Source organism: Ictidomys tridecemlineatus, chromosome 9 (genome assembly GCF_052094955.1).
Source record: "Ictidomys tridecemlineatus isolate mIctTri1 chromosome 9, mIctTri1.hap1, whole genome shotgun sequence".
NCBI lineage: Eukaryota > Metazoa > Chordata > Mammalia > Rodentia > Sciuridae > Ictidomys > Ictidomys tridecemlineatus.
Genome location: NC_135485.1, coordinates 93,950,341 through 93,968,610, shown reverse-complemented (window position 1 = coordinate 93,968,610; position 18,270 = coordinate 93,950,341). Strand labels below are relative to the sequence as shown.

General features: G+C 39.9%; 1 protein-coding gene across 4 annotated transcripts in view; it reads right to left on the bottom strand.

Moving 5' to 3' along the window:
* The window catches only part of Elovl6 (ELOVL fatty acid elongase 6), a 122,224-nt gene that overhangs the window by 8,641 nt on the left and 95,313 nt on the right, over positions 1 to 18,270 (bottom strand). For all 4 annotated transcript variants that reach the window (XM_013360686.4, XM_040292995.2, XM_021729660.3 and 1 more), the window contains one exon: positions 2,265 to 2,416. In XM_013360686.4, the coding sequence (XP_013216140.1) occupies positions 2,265 to 2,416 (152 nt within the window). The remainder of the gene's footprint in view (positions 1 to 2,264; positions 2,417 to 18,270) is intronic.

The window sequence follows — 18,270 nt, the reverse complement described above, 5'->3', positions numbered from 1 at the left end:
GACTTTTCTTGGGCAGGGGATATAGCTCAGTTGGTAGAGTGCTTGACTCCCATGCACAAGGCCCTGGGTTCAATCCACAGCAGCAGCACCACCACACACACACACACACACACACACACACACACACACACACACACACACACAAAGGCTTCTCTAGAACAAAAGACTGAGATTGCTTCTTTGCAAACTGCAGCTTAACCCACTAAGTTCCAAGTTTGTAATTCTGTAAATATTTCAATAACAGAGTTACATTTAAAAAGGTTAAAATTTGTTATTCAATTAAAATTTTTATATGTGGGGGCTGGGGATGTGGCTCAAGCAGTAGCGAGCTCGCCTGGCATGCGTGCGGCCCGGGTTCGATCCTCAGCACCACATACCAACAAAGATGTTGTGCCTGCCGTAAACTAAAAATAAATATCAAAATTCTCTCTCTCCTTTCTCTCTCTTTAAAAAAAAATGCATCCTCAGGATGTCTAAAAAAAAAAAAATTTATATGTGTTCCATCTCTGGAATGATGGCACAAGATGGGTTAAGGGTTAGTAATAAGATACCACTTCTGATTTAACAATGGGGGTAGTTTTTATTTATTTATCCTTATATAAGGACACTTACTATAGAGTATAAAAGAAAAGTCCATGGAAGATGATATTTCTCACCTTGAATAATTCCCAATTATGTAGAACTTTATTTTAAAGGAAAAAAAAAAGTCCTGCTTCCAGTCTCAGACCAACCCCAGTTTGAAAATAAGTGTTCTGATTCAGAAATCTAAATAAAAAAGAATCACTATGAAAGAGATATATCTAACAAGACGATCTTTTATTTTATCCACAAATGAATAAAACAATTCTCACAAAATATTCTCACAATCTAAAAATTCCTAAAAGTAGATTTCCAGACTTTGTACCTAATGGAATCAATACAAGTATGAAAAAATAGCTTCCTGGGGCCTGATCCATAAATTTTATATTGTAAAATTCTTTTTAGACAAAGTAGCCATTCTATTCTAGCTCCTATTAAATACCTAGTGCATGGTTGGTGCTTAGTATAAACTTATTAAATAGATGGACCCACTTAATGCATTTTTCTCTAGGACTCTCTTTTCATAGGTGCACACCACAGTTTTCTAGTTATCTAGGACCATGTGGAGGACCTATCATTGCACTGCTGCCCCTCTTAACAAAGGTTTTAGAAAACTTTTCTGCTGCTGCTTGTCCTGACCTGGAATTGTCAAACCAATTGCAAGGTACTTAGGCAGCAGGTTTTTAGCACACAGTGACAAAAACCAGAGAGAATTCATACCCTGGGTGGACACAGGGATGTGAAACAGAGGCACCTTACAGAAGGCTGCTGGTAACTGACACTATAGGAATCTTGTAATAAAATTACCTCTAACCCCCTTTTTAAGGGAAATAGGAGAGAGAACAATAAATATCTTTTCAACTAAATACAAGCACCTTTTAATGCCAGAATTAAAATCTCTGAAATGATGCAATTCTTAACTGCAGGTTAAGAAAACAGAAACCAAAAAACTCAGAGCTTATTGTCACCAGCAGCTTCCTTTCTCAGGCAACAATGACATTTCCTGGAGAAGTGAGCTCATGTCAAATCCTTACCTCTTTATCTTTCAGTGTTATGCCAAATAGTGCCAACCTTCCCTTCAAGATCATTAAAGATTTGAAGGTAAAAACTCTAGAAATGTACACATACAGCCAGTATTTTCTATTGATTTCTAGAAGGAGAACTACCTTTTTCCTTTCCCAGGTGTCTGACAGATGATTAAAATCAAACAGCACCAGAGACCAACAATACCCAACGAAAAGCTTATTTTCCAAATCTGAATCCTAACTCAAGAGATCAAAGTATGCTTCGATATGGGGCTTGGAAAACAGCTGAGCTGCCATTTTTCCCTCAATCTAATATTAGCTCAACTGTTGATGGACCTTAGAGAGGGGGCTGTGTATATTTTATAAGCCCCCGGAAATGTATTTTTAGTAGTGCCTGGAAATTGGCATGTTCTACATAAACCATCTTGCTGTTTATATACTTGAGGTACAATTATTTAAAAGGCTGGAGGAGACAGAGAAAGTGCAGATCCTTCAAAATCTCAAATTCGTTCATTATAACTTTCCTGCAACCAACAAAACAAGACTTTCAAGCCGTTCATTTCTTTGTTCATTTAAAAAATAAATAAATAAATAAATAAATACTTGGACATGTAGCTACAAAGATGGGGGAGAAAAAATGGAAGGAGGGAAGACACTCACCTAGTTCGGGTGCTTTGCTTAGCACAAATGCATAAGCCCAGAATTTGCTGACGGGTCCATTGTAAAAGCTCTGGTCACAAACTGACTGCTTCAGGCCTTTGGTCATCAAAATGTACACCATGTAAGCACCAGTTCGAAGAGCACCGAATATACTTCATAACAAAAAGAGAAAAGAAACAAGAGTCAGGAAAAAGTTAACTTCATCTCTGATGTTAACCATCCTTAGAAGACTGGGTGGCTGCTGACAGGAAACAGGCTTAGGAGAATCATGATTTGCATTTACCGAGAAGCATCTTTACATGTTCTGTAAACCCGATCTAACACAATTCTCAGTGCTTTATTCCGAAGACCATGCACATGATGGTGCTTCATCAGTGTTCAGTGAGGTGACAGAAAAGGGGATGGTTCAAAGCAGGGTATCATGAAGAACAGCTGTGACCTTGGTGTTTCAGATTGAGAACTATTCCTTGGGGAAGAAGGGGGAATAGCTGCAAAATCAGAATTATTAATTTCTGTCCTGTTTCCAATCATTTTTCAAGCCCCAATGGCTCTCCTTCCTAAAAATCTGTTAATCTCTTTAAGTCAACTCTTTTTCTATGTATGGACTGGCTTCTTGTTTTTTTTTTTTTTTTTTTGTGGTGCTGAGGATTGAACCCAGGGCTTTGTGCATGCAAGGCAAGCATTCTACCTACTGAGCTATATCCCTAGCCCTGGACTGGCTTCTTTAAACCACTCTCTGAGCTTTTCTCAGAGAAACTGGAAGGAGCCTCCTCCAAGGCTCAGCTCCACTTCCTGGAAGTGCACCCCAGGCACAGGTGAGGATTCACCTCTGAGCTCCCCAGAACCACGTACCAATGTACCAATACCACTTCACACACTGTTCTTCAGTACGCTTGCCTCCACGTAGGCAAAGGTGCTCCACCAAGATTGTTGAAAGAGGGAAAGACAGTTGGAAATATGGAGGAAATGAACCCCCTCCTTGTATATGCGTTTTCTTCTAGACTAAGAACCTTCTAAGGAAACAGGAGAGCTCTGGAGTGTGTTGGCTCAATAATGCAACCTGAAGCATGAAAGATTTGGCACCTGGAAACAGATTCTATGGTGGAGTGAACCCCTTAAGCATTATGTCCCAGTGTCTGAAACAACACCCAGTACTCAAAAGACAGCCAGCCAGCCCCAGAGGGAGCTGGGTCTGGTTATCCTACTTCTGCCCCAGAAAGCAGCATTCCCTACTAGAAATCAGTTGGGAAATGAATGAATGCCTGTGGAATTAAGTGGCTGCCTCACTAAATAGGGAAGTCTCTTCTCTAAAGGCATAAAGTCTTCATTAGATGATGTTACTCTTTTCAATATAAAAAATTAGTTGTTTTACAGTTGTTAATCTTGTTTAATCCTTCAGTGACTTCCCTGTGCACTTAGAAACTCTTGCTTCCAGACCAGGACTTAAGTGGCTCTGAACTGGTGATCATCCTGTCTCAGCCTTCCAAGCCACCGGGATTATCATCTGCATAATTTATAAACATCCCCTTCCCCACTAGTTGCAGCCCACCATATCTAGAAACCACACAGCCAGAACCATTCCCCCACTGTCTTTCCTGCTACTCTGTGTGCTTTGCAGGTAATCAGAGAAGAGCCAAAGAAGTTCGTTTGGAATAGTTACTTTCCTTTCATCTTCCTGGTCTACAAGTCATTGTAGTTTATTCTTAATTCCTAAAGTATTAACACAAATTATCCTTTTGATTATTAAATATTTATTGGCATGATTTTAGATAAGCTAACTCTGGCTGATTGTGGCACTCATGGAAGACTTTGGAGGAAGTGGTATTTGAATGAGGGACAAATAGGAATTCACAGTTTGAGGGTTTAGGGTACAGGGAGGTCACTTCAGAGCATTGTAGCACTGGAGGCTTTAATATCACGGTGACCCACAATAATGCTGACAACAAGGGTATGGCACATATTATTGTCCCATATCTGGATATAAGCCTCATTCCCAAAGCTCTGAACAATAAGGTTGACTCAGAACAGAGGACAGTAGCACTTTTCAGGGAAACCGTCAGTGCCAGCCATTGGGCCCATGTGTCTGCCGGCAAAGGCGCATTGTTGTGATGTGACAATGCTACTGCTGGGGAGGGGGGGGGGAGCTGCTTGGCCAATGGGATGATTGTTATTTGTGGGAAGCCACTAGCTCTGCCCCTGGCACATCTCAGTCACTGCAGACTTTGGAAGCAGGTGGCTTTTCTAACAGCATCACACTGTGATACATCACCAACATATACTTGAAGGTGAGAAGACATTTTTTCTCCCTAAGTTGTATTACCTTGAAAGATAGGGTGATAATAGGAAAATATGCAGCTTATGTTCTGTGACCGCCCCACCACCCAGTTCTTACTTATACTCAAGGCAGACATTGCTAATCAACCTCTGCTCTCTGACTATGTCTGGGGGTGCACTAAAATTCTCAACCACTCTAAATCACTACCAATCAGAATCGCAAAGCCAAGCCATTGTGCACACTAAGCTTCCAATCACAGCTTGTTCACTTATGAGATTCATGACTGGGCAAGTTAATTTTTTTTTCCCATCTGAAGTGAGGATAACAATAGGTTCTATGAACTTTATAATGCAATATAAGAATAGTATTTAGTGTCAAGCCTTTGATATACAGGTGTTCAATGAAAGAGTTCTTACTGTTATTACTATTCTTACTCTCCATTATTATCTGTTGTTATTATTGCTGTTTTATTTTATCCATCCTTCAATGTTAAATGCCACCTTTACCTCACTCATCTCATTTTGTCAGGTTAAGAGGGTAAGGATAAGACTTGGAAAGTCAAGATTGTCTGTTTTCTCTTATATAAGGAAGCTAGAGAGAAAAAAGGAAGAGAGAAATGGGGAGGAGGATCTCATGAAAACCAAAAGGAGATCAGTAGAATAGGGGAAAGGGACCAGGGGGTGGGAGGCAGGAAAAAGGGGGAAAAACTGGGGAAAGATATTGGCCAAATCATATTGATATGTTGCATGCATGTATGAACATGTGACAACAGATCCCACCATGGTGCCCGATTCTAATCATCAGTTAAAAAATATGGAAGGAAAAAAAGAGGGTAAGGCTTATTATTACTAACTCAAAGTCAAGAAAACTGATTTAGAGGATTTGATTTGTCCCATGACTGTCCATGTTGTTCTAATTGCTATGAGAGAAACACACACACACACACACACACACACACACACACACACACACACACACGATGCCCCCACCCCTGACAGTGCTGGGTTTACTCCTGGTGAGTTGACAGGATCAATGCTACCATGAGATGCAGTCACATCTACACTGTCTCTTAGCTCCTGCCTGGCCTGCCAGTGGCCTTCCACTCACTGGAAGACTGTATCACCGGTCTTTTTACAAAGAAACTCACACTCATGGTCTAAGTTCAGGGTCTGGCCCCTGAGACACCAGAGGAGCAGCTGGCAGCCAGTGTTCTCCTCCAGCCCCTCTGGGAGGTTTCCTGAGGCCCATGTAGCATGCTTCCCACGCAGTGTACATCCAGAACCTGCAAGAGCACAGATTAGGGAGCCCTTCAGCCCAGGGCTGCGCAGGTGGCTCCACACCTGGCTGGCTCTGCCCCAAGTCTCCTATCTTGATACCAACTCACCTCTCCACAAAAGCTAGTCACATTCACCAATTGCGCATAATATAAGCGACAGCTAGCAAGTTCACAGTAGGATATGAAATGAACATTTTCTGCAGTATTTCTTAAGGGAGAGGCTCTTGGGATAACAAAGATTATTCTAAACCTAGAGCTTTAGACAAGCTGAGCATTAGGCCACTGTGTTTATCGAGGGCAGATGACTACTGTAGCACATGCCTTTTCTTAGCTTTCAGGTCAAACTCACACACTTATTTATTCGTATTTTTGAAGGCATCATTTCTCTTTTCAAAGTCTAGTTTTGATAACAGTAAAGGAGAAGCAGAGGGTTCAGTGAGAGGGAGCAGTGGATGTCTCTGCTCCCCTCAGCAACATCAGGCCCAATGCCATAAGGAGACAAGGGGAGGTCACAGCCCCGATTCACAGAGGTGCCACTGTTCTGGTCTCCTCATCCAGAAGAAGCCCAGTTTCCTCATCATTAGCCACTCATTATGTGTGGGTACCAGGCATACCCACTGGGATACCTCACGGGGGAGGGGAGAGAAGCATCTTGGGGAGGGAAATTTCTGTTTTGCACTACAGGTATTTACTTTCTGCACGGTTTGAGTGCTTTAAAATAACAAGTATTAGATTAGTAATTAAAAAAAAACTATTTAAATAGGTGCCTTGTTACAACTGACACATTGAATAAACAAGCACAATGGTATTAGGTATAAGGCTTTACTAGGGAACTTTTTAGTATGAAGCTGAGATTTAACACTAATCCAGCAGCCTTAGATAATCAATGGGCATTAGGACTGGTGGAGAAAACACTGAGTCATTTGTTGAAACAACACCTACTTATCAATACTGATTAAGTATCAGATATTATAGTACTCACTGGTAAGGCAGACAATCTAAAGCCTATTGCAGAAGACAAGAAAAATGTGTATATGCATGTGCATGTGTGTAAATAAAAATAAAACAATATGAACAATTAATGGTACACACAGAATACTGAAAGTGGGTGTATGTCCGTGTAACTGAAATTCTTTGGACACATACATAAACATGTTGGGACACTTTACAATGAAAGTTTAGGAGGTAAGTTCTCATATTAAATATAAAGTTAATCTTCAGCTTGCATTATTTTCTTTTGCAGCTGTAATACTAGGGTCCTTTTTAAAGAGGTGTAAGAAATATCACCAATCTTCCTTAAACTCAAGCTTGATTATAAGGTTTTCTTATTTATCTCCGTAAGACTAGATAATATTTTATTGTAGCCCTCCAATTTTATTGCTGTATGGAAGCCAAAATAGACTACATCAGTAATAACTCAAAGAATTCCAGCATTGTGCTCTAAGAAGAAAGTATCTTGGGTATAAATCATCAATACTTGCAATTATTTCCACACGAATACCAATGGTTGATGAAACCATTTCTTTACTGGTCCTTGACCTAAATGTGGGATATTTTGGAATCCAAACATGGTTCCTAAGGACCTTTTATTCTGAAGTGCCAGCCACCCCCATATCCACCCTATTAACTTAACCAAAGGTGCAATTACTTCCAGGCTTGGGCAATGAGAACATTGTTATCACAATTTATATCCTACAATCAGAAAAAAACAAAGTGTGAGCTATTGTCGGTTGTCAAAACATGGCAGCTGCTGACCCAACAGTAGCAATTCTTTATAAACTAGGAGAGGCCACTGATGTTTCTGATGACAAAATTTGAAGTGCCACTGGTCTTTGACTCAACAGTTTTCAGAGTAGGAAGACTACCCAATGATCCCAGAACAGATTAAAACAAATTAATAAAGCCAACATTCAATGCAATGACTTTAGACTTTGGAGATGTTATAGCGCCACAGTGCCTACAATACGGAATCATGGTATCTGTACATCAATATATGTTTATACTGAACATGCAACCCAAATTCTACACACTTTCTGCCCTGATGGTAACATCCTCAGTAGAGAATGTCTGCTTTAGACTTTATTAAAAACATTTTTCAATAATAACATAATAAGCCATCTAAGCATGAATTTTTTAACCTAAAGGTTCAACAGTTAAATGGCATATATGTAATAGTTTTTCTAATAATTTACTTGCTTTACTCCTCCACTGATTATATAATTTTATTTATCTTTTACTACTGAGTACTATTTCTAGGTTTGACTTATTTATCTTGCTTTGGTTATTTAATCAGAAAGCTTAAAATAATCTCCCAAATATCCCGTAGATCAAGAAATATGAAGCTAGAAGATGGGAGGAGGGGGGAGGGGAGAGGGGATAGGAAAGGCAGCAGAATACAACAGACACTAGTATGGCAGTATATATAAACATGTATGTGTAACCAGTGTGATCCTGCAATCTGTACATGTGGTAAAAATGGAAATTCATAACCTACTTGAATCAAATGTATGAAATATGATATGTCAAGAGCATTGTAATGTTTTGAGCAGCCAAAAAAAAAAGAAAGAAATATGAAGCTAAGATGGCATATTACACATAGATCATAATTGAAACTATGTATGTATTTGGGCCTAGGAATCTCATATACTTGCAAAAGTATACCAAGCTGTGTGTTTTATAATATCAAAACCTAATCTAAACATAATAGAACATGATCTAAATGTCCACTGACATGAGAATAGTCGAATGAATAATAATAATAACTACAGCAGAGCTATAAGATATTCCAGGCAGTTGGGCACTGAATGCAGACATAAAATGTGCCAAGACATTTGATTAAGTGAAAAACATACAGAGTAGATGGTCCAGATGATCTAACTCAACCTGTGTACATCCCATACACATGTACTATAATCATTATAAAAATACTTATGGAGGAAACCCCTGTAAACTTTTGGTGTTGATTACCATATCAATGCATTACTTTTTTTCCAGAAGCTATTAGAATACCAATCTTAAATTATTTCTAATATTTATAATGACTGTCATATTAAGTTGATTCAAACTATCTTTGGATTTTTTAAATCATTAAAAAAATGGTACTTTAAAATCCTGTATGTTACTTAAACTCTTTTCTTCTCTGAGATCTTAGCTGGGGCATTAGTCTAGAGGGGAATTAAGACAGTCAGCAACCATGAAAAAGAATGGAGGGGCTGGGGATGTGGCTCAAGTGGTAGCATGCTCGCCTAGCATGCATGAGGCACCACATAAAAATAAAGATATTATGTTTAAAAAAAAGAAAAAGAATGGAAATAAATAACTAAAAACTGAGATGGATGATAAGAAAGTAAAGTATGAGGTATAAAGTTCAAGCTAGTTTGAAAGTGAATAAGTATAAATAAGGCTTTTTTTTTTTTTGAGAAGTAATATATAAGCTCTGAGTTAGGAAGTAGCTTCCACTGAATTTTTTATAATGACACCTAAAATGACTGTCATAGTATATGATGAACGCCAGACTAATTAGATGGTACATGTTTCAGCGCAGAGTTTCCCGATACCAAAGTCTTGAAGCACAGAAATGCTATCTTCCTGTCAGTTCTCCTGACAGGTGAGTGGAAGGCAGGTGGGCATGCTCTGACTACTCTCTCACCACCATTCCCACTGATAAAGTCAGAAAGTGTCCATCTTAAACAAATGTTCTGATTTAAAGGCCTGAGAGAAGGGTTGACATTGATCCACTTATCAGTTTCATTCCGTTAAGTCAGCTCTGCATTGCTGTGATCAAAATACCTGACCAGAACAACTGAAGAAGAGGAAAAGTTTATATGGGGCCCATGGTTGCAGAGGTTCAGTTCATGGTCAGCTGAGTCCACCGCTCTGGGCTTGAGGTAAGGAAGACCATCACAGTGCTCCTGGCAGAGGAAAGCTGCTCTGCTCATGAAACAGAGAAAATGTGCACAAAACGTCAGGAAGATGACAAGATCTAATCCCCCAGGGCAGGCCCCCAATGACCTACTTCTTCTAACTATGCCCCACCTGCCGTGGCTGCCACCAATAATCCATTCAGATCATTAACCCATCAAGTGAGTTGATCCACTGATGATGTTGGGGTTCTTGTAATCGAATCATCTCACCTCTGAGCATTCCTCATTAACAATAAGCTTTTTGGAGGACATCTCATATCGAAATCATAATGACTTAAAAATCTAGCCATGTTTTTTTTTTTTCAATAAGAAAAGAAAGCGTTCATGGTTTAAATATGACTTAGATAATCACTCCTTGGCTTTTCAGCAATCTGATCAGTCAGACGCTGCTGCTGAGCACAGTCCTTGCATCTGGAGTGTACAACTTGGAAATAAGCCACTTGCTCCAGGTGCCTGCTGGCAAGTCGAAGAAACACCGGGGCCAAGTTTTGAAAGACCAATGTGATCAACCCCCCTCCCCTGGCAAAGTGGGGAGTGATGAGGCACAGACAGATTTAGGAGGCCAACTGCTCCTGATAGAATAGAAGACCATTAGCAGAAGAAATGGCACGTTTGGTTATAGAATTGATCAAGTGTTGGTTTGAGATCCTGATTAAGACTGTACCCTCTTTCATAAAACAAGTGGGATTTCATCTCCTTGACGTTGCTGGCTGCTTTGGCCCCATCAAGGTCCAGAAGCAGAAGGCAGCCGCTGCCTACTTCACCCTCACCTGAGGCTGCCAGCTTCAATTCTGGCTGACTTTGTGCCAGACGATTGCAGAGTTTTCCACATTTAAACACCACTGAGTTAAAAGATGATTCAATTTGCTTATTGCCACAACTTCATGGTGTATTATCCCTGTTTTATAGATGAAGAAAAAAGCTGAGAGGGTGGGGAACTTGCCCAAGGACTCACAGTTTTTATGTAGCAGAATTCTCTGCCTACAGCTAAGTGCTTGCTTGACCTGAGAGCTATTCCTGAAAGGTTCTCAGCAGGCTGTCAGCCCATGCTTAAGGCATCCTGACTTTCAATTTCATATGAAAAGGACCATGTGCTGGCTTCTGGATTTTGTAATGGGAACCAATAAATAAAGTACAACCATTAGGGACTCTAAGTATGGCAAAAAAAATTGAAAAGAAAGCTAAAAAGAACCTGAAATAAATGTGGACCCAGTCAAGATTAATGTCAAAGCCAAAAAATTTACTAGGATCACAAATGTGGTTAGTCATCTTGTTTCTACAGAAAACCTGGTTCCTTTGGGGGAAACTCTTCATCTCTTTTTGGACCAATACCAGATTATGAGAACAGTAACAATTCCAGTGCCAAGACTAACAGCTTTCCCCAGTTATTTCCACCACGCAGGCTTAACTAGGTTTCAAAACTGCATGAAGAAATCAAACTTTTTTCCGCCCTGAGCGATGACTGATGACAATTTCATTGGGAGAGACCTTGAATCATGATATATAACATTACTTGTATAGTTTCTCCCTTAACCTAATCCAATGGTCAACAAAAGCAAGAGACAACAAGGAAAGATGGAAGGAAAGAAGGGAGGGAGGGAAGAAGGAGGAGAAAGTCATCCTGACCCTCAGTTTGCCACACCCTTAAGACGAGGGACTGAAAATGTCCTTTATAAATCCAGCTGTAACCTTCTATGAGCTTAAGTTATGAGTACAAGAAATGGTAGCAACATACGTCACGTCATTACGTTTCTGCTTTTCATAAACAGTTTCCTCCTTATCAATCTGAAGACCCATTAGATATTCATCACCTTCGAAAGCAGCACATTCATTATTTTTTTTTTTCTGAAAACTTCATTGGTGTTCACAGTGACAGAAATACTATCATATGGCATACCAAAGAAGGTCAAGTCACCTACAAATATGTATTAAGGATAAATGCCTAATTGGTGATAGGCCCTCTGCTGTCTTCCTCCTCACTGAAGAGATTGGTTTTGCTTTCTTCCACATTTTTTTTTGGGGGGGGGGTAACATGTGTGTATGTTCTGTAACTTACTTTATTTGAAAGCGTGAATGGTGGGGTGTCTTTCCTTCTGGGGCCACTCCTGGAGTCTGACCATAATGTAGCTCTATAATGGAGGCAAATCACCTTCCTTTCTGACAGGGGGCAAAGCTTCAATCTTAGGATATTGGGTGGGGTGGGGTTTCTTCCTGTGGCCCTTTAGCCCTTTGCTCCTGGTTTTCCCACCATATTTTTTCCCACTATTCTCTCAGAAAAAGCAATCCTTTTAAGAAGAGCACAGGCCATCCAAGCAACACTCCAGAACCTTATAGCAGAGTTTAGTTTTAAGAGATCAGTCAAATCTCTTGAAAAGAGCTGGAAGGAAAATGATATTCCTTTCTAAACCACATCTTTTGTTGATTTTTGAAAAAAGATAGGAATACATAGAAGTACAGGCAATTCTGGGGGGTTTCTAATAGATTCCGGGGCCTGAAGATCTGGTTAGATCTATAGAAGATAAACTGTACAAGGCCGGAAGGAGAGAGCCAGCCTCCCATCATCTGGGTCCCTTACATCAGAAACATGGTGGTTCTAAAACAAGATCAAGTCACCATCACGAGATCAGAGGGATAAGACTGACAGGGATGGACTGAAGTCTGTTGATTGACAGGACTTGGTAGAGTGTCTAATTTCTAGCAGCTGATCAGCGATCTCTCAGAAGGCTTAAAGGAAAAAAAAAAAAAGCGACACCTGAAAAACTTTTTTTTAGGAACCATAGGAATTATTATTATTTTTTAGTTGTAGATGGACACAATGCCTTTACTTATTTTTATGTGATGCTGAGGATTGAACCTGTGCCTCACATATGCTAGACAAGTGCTCTGCCACTGAGCCACAACCCCAGCCCCGGAACCATAGGAATTTATCTCCCAAGGGAAACTTGCTATTAAGCTCTTTAGTTGCAAAGCATTTATGGTGATGCTCATATGGGTCACCCTTCCAATGTGTCAGCCTGGCAATAGTTGGCAGTGACTCTGTTGCAGGGTTCACTTGCTTCTCCACGACACATCCCAGAAAGACAACTTAAACGACATGAGACATATCCTTTTATCTCTGAACTTGTGCACACTTTAGATTCTGTCTTCATATCTCCAAGATGCTGGCATGGCTACTCTGATACTTGTGAATGTCCAAATGACTTTCTCTGGTACCCTCTCACCTTCATTTCAGGAACTACTTCTACTGTTTTTTCTTGTTCTTTTTTTCCCCTAATCTTAAGTCTGATAATTTTTACTCTACTGAATGAAAGCCCAAACCAACACTTTCCATTGTTCTGTATGAGAACGCAATAAGAACTCATGGCCTGAATTTAATCACAAAATCATTTTGAAGATGAAAATCTTAGCATAGATAAATATATAGAAAAATTTACTCTGGTCTATTCATTTTTTAAGAGTTAGGAACACACTTAAACTCTCCCAAGTAATTCAGCTATTTCTGTGTTTTTTCTTTCATCCTCATGCATTTTATTTTTTAAGGTCAATCTGTTAGATTTCAATTCTTATCCCCCTACCCCAGAACCGCCTTTTCTTTCTACAAAGTCATTTAGTTTTAATGCTCAAGGTAGAAAAAGCTTAAAATGTCATTGAGTGTACTTTCACAAATTATCTAAAATGTCTTTGAGAGAAAAGGTCTTCAAGTGGGTTGTGCCTGTGATATTGCCCAGGGCTTTAGGCATTGGTGAATAAGGACTCAATGAGCATTTTTGAGCTATGACATTTTTGACTATCAGTAGAGTTAGGTGACACAAAGGTTTCCAAAAGTCTGGGGATCTTGCCTTTTCTTGTTCCCTAGTTGAATGTCAAGGCTTTTATAAACTTCCTTAGAGAAGAATGTCTTCACCCTTTTTATTATTGAAGATAAGCACAGAGAGAAATGTGAATTCCTCTACCTTTGCCCTTGACTTCCCAGCCACCCGTAAAAAGGAGATTGATGCTTTAGGGCTCCTGCTCTGGAGAAGCAAGTTTCCACTGCTGTTTAAGAAATCAAAAGGAAAGATAAGCCTAGTTCACCACTGGCAGAGAGTTGGTTTGTGTACCTCACTTTCTGGCCTGCTCCCTTCCTTGCCTCATTCTTTTCTCAAAATTCACAGTCCTTCCAAACTTTAGGTTACAAAACACAGATCCTTCTCCATCTCTGCAGAAAATTCCCATTATTTCTCAATTAGATGTTAAAATTAGATAAATTCGACTAGAAGAGGGACTGACAGAAACTCCCTTATTCGTCCTGGGCATAGTAACATTTCAACCTTTAAAACTTTAGAGGTGCTAAATGATTTTAGACAGGGAATGGTAAGTTTTTAATTATTCATTAATTCCAGAATGCCCTATACATGCCAGGCACTATTTTACATGAAGAAGGAATGACTTGTAGTTTGGGGATCTGGGGAAGTTTAGGAAAAATGTGAATAAGATATTAGGTTCTGAGGAGGCAGCAGTTAACAGATGGGAATCACATTTCTTGGAGTTTAAAGCAGAGAGACAGACAGTATGTCAGGAAATAAATAGTATGCCCCTTAGTGATAAGGAAGGTAGGGAGTGTTAAGTGGGGTACAGCATGTTTAGTTCTATAATTAATATGTTCATGTTTAGATAGAGAGAACTCAATAATATGGTGACAGTTCAGCAGAGACTTCAAGGGAGTGATGGGGAGTATGCTCTGTGGTTGCTCTCCTTCCATGACTGGCCTGGATCCCCAGGTCAAACTGAGCCCTCTGCCATCGTCTCCTGCAGATGGAGCTGGAGCTGACTCACTAGGAGACCTGAGTCTCTTATGTCATCTAAAACTTTATATCTAGGAATTCTGTATATCAAAGGACACAGTCAACAAAGTGAGAAGGCCATGTACAAAATGGGAAAAAAATGTGCAAATCATCCAACTGATCAGGTGTTAGTAGCTAGAGTACATAAAGAATGCCTACAATTCAATATAGCAAACAGATAATTCAATTACAGAATGAACAGTAGACGTGAATATACATTTCTCCAAACATGATAAACAAATGAGCAACAAGCATATGAAATGATGCTCACCCTCACTCATCATCAGGACAATGTAAATAGGAGGGACACTAATAAAAACAAATAAATAAATAAATGAAAAATGTTGGCTAGAATGTGGAGAAAATAGAACTCCTGTGTCCTGTTGGACTATAAAATGGTGCAATAACTATGGAAAATGGTATGCCAGTTTGCATGTTTTCATTAACATAAAAAAACTAGAACCACCATATGAATCACCCATTCTACCTCTGCATATATGGTTTATCCAAAACAATTGAAAACATGCTCTTGAAGAATTGTCTGTATGTGTGTGTACTTGTAGCAATATTCTCAACAGCCCAGAGGGAAGCAATTTACATGTCAATTGGTGGATGAATGAATAAACAAAATGTGATGTGTCATACAGTGGAATATTACTTAGCCTGAAGGAGAAAGAAAATTCAGATACATGCTACAACATGGATAAACCTTGAGGACATTATATTCAGTGAAATAAGTCAGTCACAAAAAGAAAACGCCTGGGTTGGGGTTGTGGCTTAGTGATAGAGTGCTCACCTAGCACAGGTGAGGCCCTGGGTTCAATCCTCAGCACCACATAAAAATAAATTAATTAAAAATAAGAGAAAATACCCAATGATTCAGCTTATGGGATATCTAAAACAAAGTTCATAGATTCAGAAAGTAGAAGGTTTTCAATGGCTGAGGCAAAATGGGGAGTTATCTTTTAATGGATATGGAGTTTAAGTTTTGCAGGATGAGGAAGTTCTACACATTGGCTCTACAACAATGTGAATATAGTTAACACTACTAAACTACACATGTAAGAATGGCTGACATGGTAAATTTAATTTTATGTTTTTTTCCCCCTCACCATCAAAATAAAGAACATTGGAGAGGCCTTTAGATGTCTTCAAGTCTAAACTCCTATACTCTGTGGAATCACTTCCACAATGCCAATTAAGTAGATGACTTTTTTTTTGGGGGGGGGGTACCAGGGATTGAACTCAGGAGCACTCGACCACTGAGGCACATCCCCAGCCGTATTTTGCATTTTTATTGAGAGACAGGGTCTCATTAAGTTGCTTAGAACCTCGATTTTGCTGAGGCTGGCTTTGAACTCATGATCCTCCTGTCTCAACTTCCTGAGCTGCTGGGATTATAGGTGTGAGCCATCATGCCCGGCAGTGGATGACTTTTTAAAATATTAGTGGGAAAAGGAAGGAAGGAAGGAAGGAAGGGAGGGAGGGAGGGAGGGAGGGAGGGAGGGAGGGAGGAAAAAAAGAAAAGAAAGACCCAGACAAATCAGAAAGGCTAACATAGGAGACATGAGACATGTACCTTTGATAAAAACACAACAATGACTGTGAAGTAAATCAAAGGTTTTGACAATGATGAGATGAAAAGCTTGAAACAAAACTTGATCAAAACTACAGACACAGTAGTGCTGCATTGTTAATTTGAAGATAAACACACACAAGAAGCAGATGAGAAAAACTGAGCGCCAGGATCACATAGTCCCAGCCCGAATCTTGCCGGACATCTTTGAAGAAATTGCCTGATAATCACTGAGCACTCCATCTATAAACTGAATCTGCTTATGAGTAAAAATGAAGAATTGGGATGAGTGCTAATAAAAAGACCATAAATGTCTTGGGAAGAAAACGTTATGAAGTTCAAGAGCAGATGAGGATGAGACCAGAACTCTTCTGTATATAACTACGTGACAACATGACAAGCTGGTTCAAGTTTTCACCATAGAATATGGATTCAGCCATGATCCACAAACCCTTTGGACCACCACAGAAATCTCTAATTAAGGAACCACTTCTGGTACTGTTACGTGTAACTATCAGGACTGATTAATTTCACCTGCTCCCTTGAGATGAGCCTCGAGTACCTAATTATGAGCAAAACCCAAAAGGGTACAGATATTCTTTTAGAAAACTTTGATTGAGTTAGATTGTTTCTATCTGGGTTTATTCTCCTAGAAAAGCTTATTTTCTGCCTAACACATACTAGGTTCTATTTAATATCAAGGTGTTTTAGTCAGCCTTTTCACTGCTGTGACTAAAAGACCCACCAGAACAATTGTAGAGGAGGAAAAGTTCATTTGCAGGCTCAGGGTTTCAGGTCTTAGTCCACAGAAGGCTGGCTCCATTCCTTGGAGCTCGAGGTGAGGCAGGACATCATGGTGGGAGAGTGGAGTGGAGGGGAGCAGCTTGACCATCAGGAAACAGAGAGAGGGAAAGAGAGACTGCACTCCGCTGATACAAAATACATACCCCTTAGCCAGGCCTCCCAGTTCCCACCTCCCCTAGCCACACACACCCTGCCTCCAGTTACCACTCAGTTGATCCCATTAGGGATTAATTCACTGATTAGATTAGGGTCATAGCCCAATCATTTCTCCTCCAAACCTTCTTTCACTGTCTCACACGTGAATATTCAGGGGACACGTCACATCCAAACCAAAAACACAATGGTTAAAAAAATAAGAAATCTGTTTTTACCAAACCCATATATGAATGGGAAACACTGTCAAATACATACAAACAGCTTAATAGTTTGGGATTGATAATAAAGCTGGGTGAAGTGACAGTGACTAGGGATGGGGGGCAGGGACGTCTGCTGAGATGAGAGAAGCCGTCTCAGAAGAGGTGACAGCGGATAAAATGCAAAGCACACCGAGCTGGCTATGCTTGACATACCAGGCCAGGGAGGCTGGCTGAGCCTCAGCTGTGATGAGATATAGCATAGAACAGAGCTTGCAGGGCCTTTGAGGATCTTACAGGGCCCCCAAAGAGCAACACTAACAGCCCAAATAATGAAATTCATTTTATTCTAATGGCACTGTCCACACATTGGTGGGGTTTAACACTGGCTGCCATATGGAGATTGGACTGTAATATCAGACATCATAATGAATATGATTTCGATAATCAGCATATGTCATTTATGGATTTTTAGTAAAGAACATTTATTCTTGTTTTGACATAAGAAGTCAATCAAAGAGAATATTTGGAAGAATACCGCATCTCTGATACCCAAAGATGTTGGTAGCTGGTTCATGGTAAGAACCAGACACATTTGTGTTGGATTCCAGCAGCTGACCACTATCACACCACTGTGACGGGTGGTGCGATACAGTCAGGAAAAATAAAGGTTATTGACTTGAACAACAGGGTGGCTAATGATGCTAGGTATTGAGATAAAGAGGAAAGGGATTAATTATTAACTTATTCAATATTGGTTAATTAAGCTATAGTAGGGAGTTGGTAGGATTGGCAAGAACATTTTTATAGTTTCAGATCATGTTGGGTCACCTAACAACGCAGACTGATAGGAAGCAGGGTTGCAAGAGATTTGGCAAGCTACATGTGCACGTGTTTGGAGGAATGTGAGGGGGGAGAGAATCAAGGAGACATTTCCCCCATGGAAAGTCACAAGAAGGATGAGATGCTGCTCTGG